The following is a 15,747-nucleotide window of genomic DNA, read 5'->3' on the forward strand; positions in this document are numbered from 1 at the left end:
TACATTATACACCAGTGAAACATTTACTATTTAAGAATAGTTGGAATTGTTTTCTTTCGGTTCTGACTGGTTCTTAATTATTCCGATGTATAGGTTTCATTCGGTTTTACGTTTTACGCCTCTCTATTTCACGATGCTACAACTTTATATTTAATGTATTAAATTATTCCTCCGCCAAAATAGTTCTAACTATAAATTTATATTTTTTATAATTTATCTTAGACTTCATATTTTTAATTAAAGTTTGGAAGTAACGATGAAAAAGTTTGAATTGTATCACATTATAAATTAAGACAGCCATGTCACGCGAATCACAATTTAAAAACGGTAAACGTTATTATATCACTTCAAAAAGTAATAATTTCCTGCTTATTTAGGTGAAGTACGAAATAAAATGTATCTCTTGTTTTTAAACTTTTGTATTTTTTAACTTTATGTTTTTACACTTTTGTAAAAGGTAGGGGATTTCACTTAATACTATGTGGAACTTGACGTCAATAGGCGTTTGCCATTGTAAACTGTTTTAGAACATGTGATAGTTGTGTTCTTATTTCATAATATGAGGCCTGAATGCTGAGGGCTATAGCTTGAAAGTACAATAATGTGTATATTTTAAGATAATGATTTATTTACAAATAATATACAATACCTTTTGAGTTAATTTTGATATCATTAAAATACCTATAAATAAATATAATTTATGTTGTTATGTTAAATTTTTACTGTGTTTTCCTATTATTAGTGACATTTTGTATATGTTTAAGTGAATATATTTATCTTATTTGTGCATTAATTTGTCCTGTTTAGTTGTGTGTTTTGGTAGCAGCAAAAATGTATCATTTTGTATTAAAACTATATTTTTGGCGTTAAAATTATACTTTTGGCAATACAATTAAAAAATAATAAGGAAGAGCTGGAAATAAACTGATGAGGCAGGTCGTTATGAGAGTTTGACCACCAAGTTTTAGATCTGAAAGCTCGTATTCTGTTGATCATTAAAAGCTTCATTATTTTTTTAATATTTATGTCCTTACACAATGTGTTCTTACACAAAAAGTACATGATTTAAATTTGTATAGTGTGGTTGTGCATATAACCAGTAGAACTAAATACGTATATAATCAATAATAAATTTGCTGGTACGAATACAAAATGATGTCTCTATGATTTAGGGCATCCTTCATAATTTATGCAATGTTATCTTTAAACGTAGTAATACATTTATCATAAGGTAAAACAAAATAGTTAATAACAATAATATTGTAAAATTTCACAGAGAATCATCATATTTTAATGATCATTTAAATTTATGACGTTTTAAAGATACTTAAATTGTTACTAAATAACTTTATTCATAAAAAGTAGCGTCTTGAGACATTACCAGTGGGGGAGGGACCTCTTGACTTAATGGCTTCAATACTAATTTAACATATTTTATTTTACATCAACATTACACAATTAAGAAGATTGGACGTATACAATAACACAGTTCTTAACTAGTTGATTGTAGTAAATCAAATATATAAGAGCTCAATAAGGAGGCATTCTTCCCTAAAGGCAAAATCTTCAAAAGTAACTGTACACAAAACGCAATAAGCGTAAAAGAGCTCCGGCCGAGGTTATGAGACTGGTTATTAATGCGCACTGCGGAGCTTTCTTAAATTCATTGTGCCTCCCTTTCAACACATTTACGTAGGTGCTGAGAAAAATAAAACCATGCCGCTCCGTTGTTACTAACTTGTATTAAAATCAAGGTATTTAGTTTTAGTCAGATTTTTCTAAGTCTTGAAATAAGATTTTTTATAGTCAAATAAAAAATTTCAAGATTTTAAATATAATAAACTTTACGTATTTTTCGTGTATCTCCCTAAGACCAATATGTACCAGATATTTGTGTCTTAAAATTGTTTTACCCAAGAATGTATAAAAGTGTACTTACGACCACGAGGAAGAACCGCACAGTACTCATAGTACATATAGAATTTAATTTAAAAATTATATTTGTTTTTAATGTAAGAATAATTCTTATATGGTTGTTTCAAATAAAGCCCTGGATTATTTTAAAAATAGGTATACATTTCAAATAGAATGGCATACAAAGTTTACTTATATCGTATCTTACCAATTGTACATGATTCAGCTTCATAATCATCTATCTTTCTACCTGCTGAAAACTAGTAGCAGACTATTAAACCCTCCTTTGTGGAAGGAGATGATATTTGATCTATTAAATACGTTACATTTATTTTTAATAAACTATAAAACAGATTTAGCCTTATTGTAAGTAATTTGAAGGATTTCCTTAAAACTATCTAGCTTTAACATGTTGAAAATCTAAATTTATTACATAGTATGTTTAAATTGAGAGGTTTTATACCTTTTATGGGTTTAAGATAACGAGTATAGATATTTTTTTAGTTTTTCGTGTTTAGTTTTGAAAATTTTAAATAGCATTGTATGCTTTATAATTTTGTACAAATTTAAGTGAACAACTTCGTTAATGTATATTTATTTCAAATAAACTAATAAAGTTCAATTTGGTTTTACATGCCCTCAAAAATATCTTAATGGGTCTTCAATTAATTATGTTAAAGGTGTTAAAGATAAAATACTTTGGATAATAATGTGTTTTGTCATCGAATAATATTAATACATAAAACTCTTTAGTGTATTGTCCTTTACTTTCTTCACACAATTGTAGCTATGTTCTACGTCGTATAGAACAAAAGAGTGTTAATATACTTTGTATTTTCTTGAACTACTTATAAAATATTGTAAAACATCAAGTTGGTGAATCAAAAAATTACTGTGTGTGTGTGTGTGTGTATATATATATATATATATATATATATATATATATTTATATATTTATTTATATATTTGTATATATACAATATATATATACAAATATATAAATAAATTTAGAAAATAAACGAAAGCCTCATCATAAAACAACCTTATCACACTTTCCATTTAATAGATAAGTAGTTTGTGTAGCATTTTATAAACGTAATAGTAACACGTTACATCCAAAATTCTACGTATTAAGTAATAGTTCTACAGGAGAAATAACTACCTTGATTACTTTGTCTGATCGTACCACTAGGCACATCTCTCTCTCTCTCTCTGTCTGTCTGTCTGTCTCTCTCTCTCTCTCTCTCTCTCTCTCTCTCTCTCTCTCTCTCTCTCTCTCTCTCTCTCTCTCTCTCTCTCTCTCTCTCTCTCTCTCTCTCTCTCTCTCTCTCTCTCTCTCTCTCTCTCTCTCTCTCTCTCCTCTCTCTCTCTCTCTCTCTCTCTCTCTCTCTCTCTCTCTCTCTCTCCAATGATCTCTTTTAGTTTAATTATTTTTAAACTTCTTAGGCACCAGCAATGATCTCTTTGAATAGGATGTTCATTAGCCATCACCTTAAGTCTAATAGATTGTTTTATTGTAACATGTATTCAGTCAAAACAAACTAATCAACAACCAACCATGTTAAAAAATGAAACGTATGTTACATTCCTACTTGTAATAAAATAAACTGTCAAACCATAATAAACTATTAAATTCGGTAGTAAATCATAATACAGTCTAATTAGCTGTCAATATTTGTTGATGACAACATTTATTTCCATGTATTGTTTCAGTAATTATAATTACTGTGTAGGTAAAAAATAAAAATGTTTACTCAATGTAGTATAAACATAAAAAATCTGACTTGACTACACGTTACAGTGATATTATTCGTCCAAACATTTCGAAACGATAATAACGTCTTGTTTTATTAAGTATGTATAATGTATTATAACATTTTTCAAATATCAAATTAACATTTTTATTATAAGTTATTTGAATAAAAAAGTAGATAACAGTTTTGTTCTCATATTTATCATAAATAGTTTTGGAAACTCAAAACGTGATTTTTAAAGGGATATGAAAAATTCAAATAGTTTCTTATGTTCAAAGTGTAGGTATAGTAAGCCAACAGTGTAACATAATAACATTAAAAATTAGGTCTTCCATAAAATGTGATCATGTAATAACAAAATAAAAATTGAGCATTTTATTAGAGTCACGCATATAGAATTAAGATGGGAAAGATAATAGCCTAACATTAGATTAGTCTCTTTCAAATAAAATTGAGCCGAGGCGGAAACTCGACACTGTAATAAATGTCAGCTAGGAACTCGTCACAAGGAGTGTTTGTAGTTCCTTGATGATAAGCAGACTTGGAAACGCTGCGAACCTACACAGTTTTAAGTGCCCTTGAATTAACTCCAGAATATATCATGAGTTCTCACTTTTTTCTAACTCCGCCTTCCATGTCATTTTATAACAGTCCTTTTTTAGAACAGGTGGATTTAGTAACAAGTGAAATATTATAAATTTTCTTTTATTGATTTGCCTCAATATCTCAAAAACTGTTATATATACGACATAAAATGTTTACAATAAACAATTCATGAAATGTTTAATGCATGATTATGTTTCAGCACTCAAGAACACTTTTTATTTTTTAATTAGCTTATAAGAAAGAGAGTTTTAAACTTTTAAAAATTGAATAGCTGCCATAACGAAATGAAATAGGATAAAATGCTTGCTTGAATTACTTAGTCCAAATATTTATAAGAAAAATTTTCATACGAAATTTCAACTTATTCAACTTTATTTGGAACAGTTATAATTTCAACAGTTGCGTTATATATAACAAACCTTTAATCGTATTTAGCTTAGGGTCAGGATCGGCGAAGTAACAGAAATATTTGGTAAGTATGGGGTTAATTGCAGTAAGCTGATTTTGTACATACAATCTACATAAAACACTAGTTAGCACATTTTCGTTTAATCAATGCCTAATGTTCAAAGAACAGCACGATTTCGTGACGTTTATATATATTTTATATTATTAGTATACTACTTTATACAACATAGTGTACTGATGTTTCACATGAGCAGTAAAAATTGCCAATGAACTTTAATACGAATAATCGATAGAAATTAATTATGCACTTTATCCATCTAGTATAACATTTCACAGGAATGTGTAAGAGAAACTGGCCAAACATCCTACATAAAAGCGTAATTTTTACAAAACTACTTTTGAAAGTAACGTTTTTATCGTTAATAAGGATTGTAAATCATTTCCGCATAATAATTTTTGTGTGGATATTATTGTTTAATTAATCGTATTGTTTAATCATCTCACATTCACTACTCATCCATTATCTAAGTCAGTAGATAATTGTGTTTGTTAAGTCGAATATAAATAAAATAGCTATAATACATTTCAGAGAATTGCATACTAAACTGAGTATGATAAAGCAATGATTAAAGGGAAAAGTGAGAACATAACTGTAATTGTAATACTCTAAACGTTTTACAATGTCCGGTTTTATTTCTTTCACCACATTCATGAACCTGAACCTACATATTAACGTATTACCATAAAGAGGTAACGAATTACACAAAACAGTGTCATACTAATTAAAAGTTTAAATGGGAAATCATAATTGTCATTCCTGTGTACCAAGTGTTTTTTAAATTGTGTGAACTTCTCAATAAATATAACACATTGCTTGTATACATAAAAGAGCGGATACACAATTTATTTATTCTTTTACATGTTCTAGTTGTACTACTTTGGTATCGCGACACTTTTCATAAAGTGTCACGATATTTAATTTACTGCTATAATCGTTAAATAAATACAATTACATGTGGATGCTGCTAGCTATATACTGTACACGCAAAATATTATGTTTATGTTTAGAGTAATTTTTGAGATTTTAACATAGCAATTAGGTATGCCAATCACATTTTTGCTTTGCTTTCATAAATACATTTGGCATATTTTTACTGTATAACTATACATTTTCCTTACAGTGCATAATTAAACGATTTTCTCCAGCAGCACAATTGGTAAAAATGAAGGAGAGCTTAAAAGGAACTAATGGGGCAAGTCGTTATGAGAGTTTGCACACAAACTTTGAGATCTAGTTGAAAGCTCGCGCTCAGGGGATCATTAAACTCTTCGAGGATGAGATGAAAGTGTTTACGTTAACGCATCCTGGCTTCAGAGGAAGATAGGAAACCTTAAGTCAAAAGTTTGTAGTTCGAATCTCTTATCTTTGTTTTTAAATTGTCATTGTTGTGGATTTGTTCCATCAATTGTCTGTTAATAAAAGTATTATTGCAGTCTATTCACACAATGCTAAGGCATAATTATTTTTGAATGGTTACAAAATGAATTACTTATTACACTTCTCTTGTAGGTTTAGGTACGTTAATAATGTTGTCGATATGATGAAATCTCTATCAATTTTTCATTTTTTCTGTAAAATATTGAAGTAAAGGTTAGGAAAAATGAGCAAAAATGTTAATAAGTAATTAGGGACGCTTAGGCCAATTTTAAATTAAAGTACTTGAGATGTTCTATCGGTAACATCGACCAAAGGCACTGAACCCAATCACGGGCAGCAACCATCTTTGTGACACTTATATATTTATGTAACTACAACATTTATTCATAATGTATTTTGAGTATCTTCACCACGCTTCAGAAAGTTTTAACCTATTTTTTGAACTCTTACTTTAAGGTAATTTTATAAGACAATAAGTCTGTAAAATTATTTTATTATTTTAACAGTTACAATATACATAGATTCCTCAAAAATATAAAAAGATGTTTACAACATTGTATACAATCGTGAAAATATTACTTTTTCTAATGAAACTGCTATTGTCATATACGACGTCAACATCCTTTCACGGAACAATGCGGGCATAATAATGATATATAGGCAAATCACAGGGATTCCTCATCACCAGATCATAGTTAAAATAAACAAAATGTAACTATGGGAGGACATATAAATACGCCATAAAGTAGTTTAGAAGTATCATAATTACCTCATATTGAAATATGAAGTATTTATGTATTTTCAAATGGTATATATTTGTTATTAATAGCATAGTGTTCATACTAGTAATAGCAATCTATCGAAAATTATGTGGGACTTTTTTACACCCTGTATAGAAATAAATAACGGTTTAATACAGCTTATAGTATTTCTGAAGGATTAACCGTTATAAAAATTAAATCGAAGAACATTTTTATTGTTTATAGACTAAGCATGGTTACACCAAGCTACTTTTACCAGTTTTGTTTACCCACGAAACTAAAAATTCCTCTCTCTTCTAAAAATCTGAATATAAGTCTCCTCTCCCCAATCACAAACCTTTATAGTTAAATACAAAAAAACTAAATTATATTATATAACTTAACAGTATTCCAATTTAACAATGTATACAAATACACACTGTAATCAGTAGTTACAATAAACCAATAACCTAAATTATTAGCACTTTTTGTAAAACTATAGAGAAGCCAATTTTGATTGCCTTATGTGCACACATGCCAAGTATGTTGGTTAATTAGATTTAATGCCAATGTTCAAATAGTATTCTTAACACTTGAGGTGATTTCGTCAACTAGGTACTATACATAGGTGCCATGTATAGTAAAAATTATTATACTTTCATCATTATTATTTGCAGTACACTGCTGATAAAACACTGAATACTTAATGTTTTGTTAATCCACGGGTAGTTTTATTTCCTATTGCTTTATTGTTACATCTAAAAACCCCACTTTTAGTAATAAAAATATAGGATTTCTCTTCGCCTACACTGTGCTGTATATTGGATGGGTAACCAGACTGAGCTGCTCTGTAGTCAAGGTGTCTCTGATTCGAAACAATGCAAGGAATTGTTTTTAACGTCCTCGTCCTGGACATTTTAAGTGCCTTTTTAGACAAACGCCGACTACAGATTATAGAAGTCTATCAGACCAGTATCACATTTCAGACACTGCACTAATTGGGTGGTGAAATATAGAGTAATTTAATATATGTCTAGTCTAACATTCTGACTGGCCAACTAGTACTAAGTAATCCTACTACCCTGGTCCGAAAATGTCTCGACGCCGGTCACTTGGAATGTTTTGACTAGAATTGCTTTGAAGGCTATTAGATTATGATCTTGTTTATGATTTTAGATATTGCAACTAATTAAGGCTTTCTATTCTCTCATAATTTGGTTTTACCCGGGGAGTATCCACAAGAGTAGTTTCTCTTCTATACGTTGCCTAGGTTAGTTCCTCTACCACTATTTTCTCATAGTCTATAACGCACAACTCGTCGAAGAATACGGCATTGCGTAGTGTAAAGCTTATAGTGTGTAGATGTTCGAATACAAGGAAAGCTTCCTTTCTAAGTTACAGAGTCCTTTAGAGCTGAGTGTGCGCTATTCTAAATCACAACCCATTTCCTTTAAACATAGAATTGTCTATTTTAGCGTTCCATAGTTAATATAGTATTACGTTTGTGACTAGTTAAAAATATAATTCTATAGATAGTTGAAGTGCATAAGTTTTGCATGGGTCTTTGTTGATTCCTGGAGTTTCATTAAAATCATAGTAAAACAGTTTCGTATCAGTTTTATTTTCATTAACACAGAACTAGATATCCAGAGATTTAGAATTTAAATACTCACGATCAGGAGGGTCTTATATGATTGGAAGTCTCTTGGCCTTACTTTACGTCAATTGGTAGGGGTTGTGGTAATTGAAATCCTTATATTGTTCATTTTACGTATTGAAGTGAACATATTGGAACAATGTTGATTTTGATAGGATCATTTACATAAATGTAACAATGACGCATAAAGAATTATGCGTAACTTAATGGTCTTAAGTAATTTTCCTTTTGAGTTATAAAGAAATATTTCCTTCTATAATTTAGTATCCGGTAAGTAAAAAAGAATTATACAACTAATAAAACATTTCAACCAATGTTGTTGCTATGTACATACGCGTAAACAAAACCGAATATTTTATTTAGAATTTAATGTAACTTTACTGGATAGTACATAATAATCCATTGGAGCTTTTGCGTAAATAGTTTGGAATACATGCCTCGGGGTAACCATTTAGTTCTCTCTAACACGAGAATTTAGTAGCCAAGTTTACATTCATGTTACGATTCACTATATAGTAATTCGCGTAACTTTGATGAACTATATACTGTTTCTTAGTAAGTAAAATGAACTTTCACTTTTATTGAGGATGGACCTGTCTTGGTTTTTGAATAGAGTGATTCGGACGGCTTCACATGTGGTCGTGAACATGACGAGAGCACTCCTTTAGTCATATTACCGCGACTATATGTCGGCCTATAAAATGAAGTATGACAATGACAAAGAAGTAAGTGACAATGAAAATGACAAAAAGAAGTAGGTGGAGTTTTACCAATTTCACGAATGCTTAAGGAACATAATCTTGACTCGTAGAGAACCAAGATATTATTGGGAATTGCTTCAATCTCTTTATCAAATAAAACCCAGAATAAATTTCCCCTCATCCCGAAAGAAAGAGTTGTACCTTGTTCAAACTTCTAAGGCCCTACGATACACCATTAAAGGCACGTAGTGAGCTCAGTCTATGTATTCCCTTGTGTACTTAGTCCGTCAGAATATTGAAGTTAGAGTCCGTTGGTAGTACACGCATGTCGCACCGCATGCTCAAAACGAATAGTATTCCTGCTCCCTACACATTTTCGAATGAACCCGCCTTTAGATGATTTTATTGTAGTTCTAAATCATTATTATGCAGATGATTATTACTATTATGGTTAGATATGCTTGTCATAGTGTGTATGATTATGAACTCTATATATGCTAATGATGAAATGAAATGAAGTGACGGAAAACCACAGTACTCCAGTTGAAATGGTTTAGAAGGGAGAGCACTATGAGACAAAAAAAGTGTTGTCGTCAAACTGTACCCTCGTTAAAAATAGCGCCTTAAAAAGGCTTCAAAATCATGGGAGGATCAAAAACACACACACACACACACACAAACACACACACACAAACACACACACACACACACACACACACACACACACACACACACATGTGTGTTCGACGGACGATCAGCAGTCATTCATGGTGACGATTGCACGACTTAAGTGTATATACATGTCGTAAAAGTCTGACTTCGGGTTTTTGTGTGTGTGTGTGTGTGTGTGTGTGTGTGTTTGTTACTCAAACACGTACAAATTGCTGGTCCGATTGTATTAAAATTTGTAGTAGATATGTATAATAATAATGCATACGTAATAATAATAAACGTAATAATAATAATAATGTATATAATAATAGAACTTAATATGTATAATAAGTTCTAAGGTTACCATATAGGTATACTACTATATCGAAAATGTCTCTGAGCTACGCCCTACCGGTCTTGAAATCTCCGTTAATACTCTACCATCCATTATATTTTTGACCTGACTTAAGAAGCACATAGTACATGTCTTGTTAATAACCTGTAAAAGTTAAGAATAATAATTATAATAATTTATACACATTTAAATGGACATTATCATGTGACAAAATACATTACAATTTCGAAACGTCATGTTACTTGCAACAGATTTAATTTCGGTGAGTTAATTGTATTGGGATTTTAACAGTATTGTACCACCACTTATTACATTGTAATTTTTTAAATAAAAAATTTATTGATTACGATTGTAATCTGAGCTATTCAATATTACAGGTAAATATTGGATTGATATTCCTGAAACTTAAGAAATACTTCTAGATCTAGTTTCACTCTCCAAGTTCAGAGCTCCACCCTTAATCTTCAAACTTAAATGGATAAAAGAGTTAGGCACATATTTCCGTGACTATAACTAATTTCAGGATTGTATGGAATCCCATATAAAAAGAATACAATCATGGTATCCATGTTATGTTTTAAATGAAATTGAGTCAGAAGCTTGAGATAATTGGTATTATTTTATAAACCATTCGTAAAATATGTCAAGAAATATTATTTTCATTTAGTTTCTGATAAAGCTTTAATTTTACTTAAGATAACCTAATCTTTTTTGAATAACATTTTGTATTCCTTGGCAAAAGTGCTTAATGTGTTATCTTATGTTTGCCTTTCATTTTAACGTAATATTGGTAGAACTAACATATAGTTACATGAGGGGGAAAGAGCAACAGCAGAGTGACGTTGTTTAGTTGATTCAACCGACAATGGAAATTGTAGGCTTTTTTCCTTATCTCAATCTAAAGACAGGACGGTTCCTTCTACTTCGGCGATTCTTGGACCTAACTATCATTTAGTATATCGGTCGCTATCGTACTCTGCTGAACTATAATTCTTTACAACCACTGGACGAGGTTTTGATCGGTCACTCTGTTCCTGGCGTACAATGGACAATAGATTACCTGCTACGGTCGCTGTCATCCTAAGTTATTTGTGTTAGGAAATGCTATAAAAGTTCAAACATAATTGGCGATTAGTAGGACAATCTTTCAGTATAATAGCTTTAATAAGGATCAGAGTTGTTTTAAGTACAGTAAGTTTAGCATATTGCGTGATTTTGTATGAGATTAACCGCTTGGTTTATTAAAGTTAAAGACAATGTTTATATGGAGCGTTTAATGTATTTTTAAATTTTGTTTCAATCGTTACGTTTTGCAAGCAACAGTTCTTGAAATTCTTTAATTTTAAATTTCTCTTATGTGTACCACAATATTAAATAAAAAAATATCAGAAACAAACAATGATTTTAATAAGTGAAAAATTAATATATGAAGCATATTATATTCAGTAAAAAGATAAAAAAAAAACAGAAAATAAAGAAAATCTTAAAAGTAGGTGATATTATTGAATTATGTTTAAGTACTTAACTTAGTAAAATTCAATTAAAATATGTGTAAGAGTTATAGTTGAATCAAGGTTTATGTCGAGATAAGGATATCAAAAATACGGTAAATATTTATGTTCAAGGTTATTAAGCCATTTTAAAGCACAAGTAAAACTCAGACTTCGTACAAATCTACTGTAACCATCCAATGGTTCTATAGGGGAGAGAATGACATAATGACAGTGTGTTTGACACGATAATCTATAAACTGTACGTAGTTTGTTACGCAGATTTACCTTAATCTGTGGACCTATTGTTATGAACAAATGATTAAGAAACTTAATATATCTTTATTTGCCAAATTATTTGTTATATACTTGTCAGTGATTAATGGTGGTAGGGCTTTTCGGGCTAGGTGCATCTGTTAAGCAGAAAAGATGGATATTATTATTAACATTCATTACTAACTTGCGATATTAGAGAGCATTTAATATTTAAATAGAAAATAAAGCATGGTTGAAAATATTTCGGAATATAGTCCTGAGATCATAAGCCTCGTGATGTGATATATGGTGGGTGTGGATATTGAGATTTATTCAAACGAACTCAATTATAGGATCCAAATATCCTATAAATGTCACTGACACTATAAGTAATTTACTGAAATTGAAAAGGTAATCGAGAGATACTGCATTGTTTAATAAAGTGAACATATTGTTTATAGCCTTTTTGACTTCATATGAACAAGGCCACATGTTCATGGATAAAATTTAGAGACTGCCTCTTTACATCCTTGTAAGTCTTTTAGACATCATAGTACATAGAGAAATAATTCGTAAAAAAAGGAAGAGATCTTTACATCTCATAATGTACATATAGGATTGTGCCTAAGTTCTTCATTATGATATATGCGTCCATTACACATCTGTCATAACCTAAGATATTTAGGACTTAGAAAAGTTTTACGATATTACAATTGGTTTTTGTTAATCCTAATAAAAATTATCAGTCACAAAGATATCTCATAACACACGTAAAGTCTATGTATTACAAATTCTAAATAGCCATATTTAAGTTAACCTGTATAGATATTTTTTAATATAAAATTGTACACATAAGCGATTTAAATACTGTAGATGTATTATATTGTTTTAAATACATTTGACACCTTTCACTATGAAATAGGAATATTTTCATCCAAAAATGAATAAAAAAGTGCAAATCGCTGGTTTTATAATATGAAAATTTTTTGTATTTTACCTTTCATGCGAGGCCTAAAGCAGTTGAAAGAAATTGGTTACTTTCAAACCAATTTGATTGAGTTGATATTTGTTTTTCCTAATTTTTTTTACACAAGTTCCATTTTGGCAATAGCTCAAAATGTGCAGTAAGTTATAAGGGTGTTTTTTTTCATTTAGGGATTAAATTAAAAATGTATTTATTTACAATTCTCTGGGTAAATTTGTAGTTAGTTATCAATAAACAATTAACTATAAACTTATATGATTCATATTTTGGTTGGAGTATTGAAAACAGATCGAGATCAAGCGATTGAGGGATCTAATATAATCTCTTTCTTATCTGTTTTTACTGGAAACAAAAGGGATGAATCCTCACACGATGTAAACAGTTCGGCCCCCAGATGTTTAAACCGGTATTTCTTCCATTCAGCTCCTTGTCTGCGTATGAAAGGAAGTCAATACGACGCAATTATTTATATTTCATTTTTAGCTGTTTATTGGAGTATCAGTAAACGTAATACTAATTACTGCTGAGCCACAAGTTCCTCAGCACAATCTGCGATAAGTGTCAGACAATTAACAAACATAATAAATTTAACTGGGACGTTTAGTTAAAAAAAAAATAAATAAAAGCAAAATTTTAGTTTATAATTAAATAAAGTAGGAAATTATGATAAAGGCAATTATAGAATTTCTAGCAACCAACTATGATAATAGCTTTGGCGGTTTGCTTTAATCCCTCTCGAAGACGTATCAATGCATTTTAAGGTTATAGATTCATGTATGTGAGATTATATTCTGTTATATTCTGTTTCTATTATGTTTGCTTACCCAATTGTCTCCCGAAAATTGGATACTGTATGTTCTTTATTTTATAGGTTCACAAATAAGTATTTCTTTATTTAAATATCATACTACTGAACAAATACAAAAATTAAATAATTGGAAATTGACATAATATACACACAATAATGTCCTTTATTAAGTATACAATTCAAGAGGCTCGTTAAAAATTATACGATTTCGTGCACATCCAACATGTTTACACCACGTGCTCTTATTAAAAATTAAACATTATTGCAAAGCGTAAAACAACAATAGTGCACTCTTTGGGGAATAACGTTCCCTGCAGAAAATGCTGCGATAAACAAACACACAGTGTATTTAGCCCTGGTAGCATAATAGCCACCACTGCATTATTACTTTGGAGAGGTCGACTCTTTCCGGACGTGCTCGGGACAGTTCGGGTGCTGATTGTCGGGATGATGTTGCTCCAGTTGCCGGCGAGACACGGGCCGTGATGTTCGCTTGGGAGTCTCTCCACAGTGTGACAGGGGTGTCTGCTACACCCACGTTCGTAGTCTACATGTAACTGTGCTTCGGACAGTAATAAGCTGAATAGTTTAAAGGCTCTGAGTGTGTTAGAATACTGTTTCCTTGTGATGTTACTTAACTGAATACTAAAAGGTTTTCAAGTGGTTACGAGAGTAGGAGTATCGGACAGGATGTGGATTAACGTACTTCTGTGCCTCTCAGGAAGTTTTCCTCTTCTCTCCTGCTACATGATATCATCCTTGTATCCGAACATCACATTGGAAGAAAAAGGTAGAGGCTTATTTCAATTATTAATAGCATACAAATGTTCCTTAGAATCCTCGCTCATATCTACAGATTAATGTTGATCGTATATCCGAATACAAAACTTATTTTAAGAGATACATTTCTAAATCTATGTAACATACTAACAGTACATATATTTGTGTGTATATGATTATTATTGTAAAGTCACTACTATTACATTTTATATAAAAGCTAAGAGTCATATTATTGTTTAATTTATTGAAAGGAATGAATCGTTTTTTGACCAAAATAAGTTTTAAATACCTGTGTATTTGTATTTTCTTTAACGGTGTAACAAGGTAGATTCAGCTGTGACGTTGGGAATATAATTATATTAACCAGAATTATATTACACGTAGAAAACATAATATGGTGAGGTTAAACTCTGATACTCTGAACCATGAACATAATATCCTTGATGTATGCCTAATTGCGTTTAATAATTAGTAAGAGCTTTTACTGAATAGTATAAGGGCTTTGATTTCGAAAACTACGTGCAAGGCTGCATATAAAAGCTAGTGAGTAATAAAAACTATGATAAATAGAATGAGTTGAAACATGTCAAACGACGCTATATGTTTCATACAAATACTTGTATATGAAAATACACAACCCACAACAAATTAACTTTACAGGGACATTTTTCATTAAGTCTTGTGATTTTTTATATATGGTACAACGTTGCAATATGCAGAAAAATTTGAAAATAAATAAAAATTATGAGTTAAGACACCCTTCTTTGAAAAATATTACATAAAAAGTAAATAAATTCTTGTGATTGTTTTAGGAGTATTGATCTTAACAATTTAATGCGTTGTTACGCCTTTTAAAAGTCTAGATATATTGTAAAAAGCCACCGGAGTTAAACGTGTAGTTCTAATCTCGTGACTGAGGCAAAGTGTAATTTCTATGTAGTGAAGTAATGTATACCTAGTTACATCAATACAAATATACGTAGTATTTGGCTAAAACATTTCAATCATGCCTTCTGAGCTACAGTAGGTTTTCAATCTACATATACGAGTATGATGTAGTCCGGATACTGGCTAGCCGAAGTTATCTGTGGAAAAATATCTCAAGCTGACATATTTGAAAACTTAAAATATTAGTACATTTCAACTTTTTTAGATTGTGAATATACCATATCTATAAAGTTTTAATATATGTTATTAAAATATTC

The 15,747-nt window shown here is 30.4% G+C and overlaps 1 protein-coding gene across 2 annotated transcripts in view; it reads left to right on the top strand.

Annotated features, from left to right (window-relative positions):
* The first annotated feature begins 14,240 nt into the window (after positions 1-14,240).
* LOC124352657 (nephrin-like) overlaps positions 14,241-15,747 on the top strand; it is a 442,015-nt gene continuing 440,508 nt past the window's right edge. For both annotated transcript variants that reach the window (XM_046802224.1, XM_046802225.1), the window contains exon 1: positions 14,241-14,552. In XM_046802224.1, the coding sequence (XP_046658180.1) occupies positions 14,453-14,552 (100 nt within the window). In that variant the 5' untranslated portion in view covers positions 14,241-14,452. The remainder of the gene's footprint in view (positions 14,553-15,747) is intronic.

This window comes from Homalodisca vitripennis, chromosome 1 (genome assembly GCF_021130785.1).
Source record: "Homalodisca vitripennis isolate AUS2020 chromosome 1, UT_GWSS_2.1, whole genome shotgun sequence".
Taxonomy (NCBI): Eukaryota; Metazoa; Arthropoda; class Insecta; order Hemiptera; family Cicadellidae; genus Homalodisca; species Homalodisca vitripennis.